Source organism: Frankliniella occidentalis, unplaced genomic scaffold (assembly GCF_000697945.3).
Source record: "Frankliniella occidentalis isolate FOCC.00 unplaced genomic scaffold, Focc_3.1 Scaffold107, whole genome shotgun sequence".
NCBI lineage: Eukaryota > Metazoa > Arthropoda > Insecta > Thysanoptera > Thripidae > Frankliniella > Frankliniella occidentalis.
Window position 1 is genome coordinate 248,830 of NW_026267236.1, and position 2,081 is coordinate 250,910.

General features: G+C 38.5%; 1 protein-coding gene across 3 annotated transcripts in view; it reads right to left on the bottom strand.

The window, feature by feature from the left end:
- The window catches only part of LOC113203149 (ubiquitin carboxyl-terminal hydrolase 10), a 24,357-nt gene that overhangs the window by 15,728 nt on the left and 6,548 nt on the right, over window positions 1–2,081 (bottom strand). For all 3 annotated transcript variants that reach the window (XM_026417678.2, XM_026417675.2, XM_026417676.2), the window contains 6 exons: window positions 1,544–1,716; window positions 1,252–1,462; window positions 803–1,169; window positions 551–721; window positions 198–426; window positions 46–105 (listed from right to left, as the gene is read on the bottom strand). In XM_026417678.2, coding sequence (XP_026273463.1) covers window positions 46–105; window positions 198–426; window positions 551–721; window positions 803–1,169; window positions 1,252–1,462; window positions 1,544–1,716 — 1,211 coding nt within the window. The remainder of the gene's footprint in view (window positions 1–45; window positions 106–197; window positions 427–550; window positions 722–802; window positions 1,170–1,251; window positions 1,463–1,543; window positions 1,717–2,081) is intronic.

Genomic DNA, 2,081 nt, shown 5'->3' on the forward strand with positions numbered 1-2,081 from the left:
AAATTGTTTGTAATTTAGTGTTCTAAAACAAATTTTAAAAATTACCGGCAAACAATTTGTAATGTTGTTGATTTGGTTTTGTTTTCTTTGTTGAGGAAAGAAGTTCTGAAACAAGAAAAAAAATAATAAAAAATGGCTTAGTAAAAAGTGAAACACCAAAACAACCAAGACAAATGAGAACATTGTGAATATCTTACTTGATTCTACTTTAAGGTCAACCTCATAGCGAATAGACTTCACTATTTTGTTACAACCATCTTGACTATAATCGAAGCACTTAAGATGAAGCAGCAGAACTGGAGGTAATTCTTCCAGTAGTACCTCTTGCCATGCTGAGACCTCTTGGTTTGAGCGTGAGCATGTTACACCCTCCAGTACGTCTCTCTTAACATATGCTTCTAAGGCATCCTTTACCGATGAACTATTCTGCAAAACCAAACAAAAACAGTGAGTGATAAAATAAGTACATTAGACTCGAAACCAAGAAATGATAGTTCAAATTCATAATCATTCCATGATAAAATTTATTTATGCAGATAAAGTAACATACCTCTATGTCAAGCTGCAGGGTAAAAAATGGTTGAACATTATCAGTATTGGCATCCTGTCCGCTTCTCACTACTCTGGATCTTAGTTTGCCCCGGAAGATGTCAGATAGAGGTGTTCGTCCAAAATCTGTTTGTCTAGTGACAGCGCCTTTATTTTTAGGGCCCACACAAACCTGATGAAATTTAAGTTATAAATATAGAGAGGTAATAGTCTATATTTTATGACAGTACTACCACCATCTGAAGCAACTAACCTTCCATTCATCCGCATCATCTTGAGAGAGGCACTCAGTTTCCCCATTTGAGGAAGCCGGAATGGGAGGTGGTATTGTAGAAATATCACCATTGGGGAGATCACCAGCAATCTTCATGAGCTCGAGCATTTCATCATTCAAACCATTTAGAAGACATGACAGAAATTCTTCAGCATCCTCTTGTCTTCCTTCAACCATTGTGTCAGTGCGAATAACTGATAGCATACGGTACACACATGTTGGTTCAAAAGCTGATCCTGTAGGTATGTCATATTGAACATCACTCTCTTTGCTCCGAGCTGCTCGATCTGCACGCTTTAATCTTGCTGAAGATGGTAGCTGATTAAATTCTTTCACAAAGGTCTTCCTAGAATGAAAAACAGGGGTGTAAAATATTGTAGTGTTGAGATATGAAATTAAGTAATTTCACACTAATTTTTATCACTGACATGCTCTCAATGATGGCAGTGTGAGATTCAGCAGAAGAACGTCCATGAGGCAAGCAGCTTTCAGGTAAACTGTTAAATAGATTATAAAATGGCGGACAAGCCAGAAGAGCCTGAAGTGTAGCGTTTATGTAACACCAGTTGTTCCTGTTTGTAAGACCCCTTGGTTGAAGACTAGCAGGTTTATGGTCTAAAGAATACTCATGAAGCCACTCTGGAGAAAAAAATATCAGCAATGTTAAGAGGTACTGAACAATTTTAAGGGCATGTTGGTTGTTAAAGTGTAGGCCATTACCAGATAATCGATGCAGCCTTGGTTCGTGTGAGGGATTTGGTGGAGGCAATGCAGGAGCTACACCAGATGGAACAGCACCAGTCTTTGGCTGAGTGTTGGGCAAGCCTTTGTTTGGGGGTTGCATTGGACCCCAGCCAGATTGAGTTGGAGGGGAAACTGCTTGTGGCCCATCACTGAAACATACAAGAAAAAAAAAGGGGTATTAATTTAATGGTTACAAAAGACCTATGTGAACAGCATTGACATAGTTCAGCAAATGTCCAAAAGTTCAGACTTTTAACAGGCAATAAGTGAAGCAGTTGGTAGCTGATTCAACGAATCTCTTGTGCACCTATCGTACAGCTATGACCAAATAGCATTATGGCTTTGGACTCATATGACAAAACTATCACAAATAATTTAGATGATAGAGAGGTAGTTGAAACACGGTTGATTTATTTAAAAACCTAACCAATCAATATTACAATGGTACTGTTGAAAATGCAGATACATATGCGACAACACTGAAGTGGCAATTGGCTTGACAGCCCTTACAGTC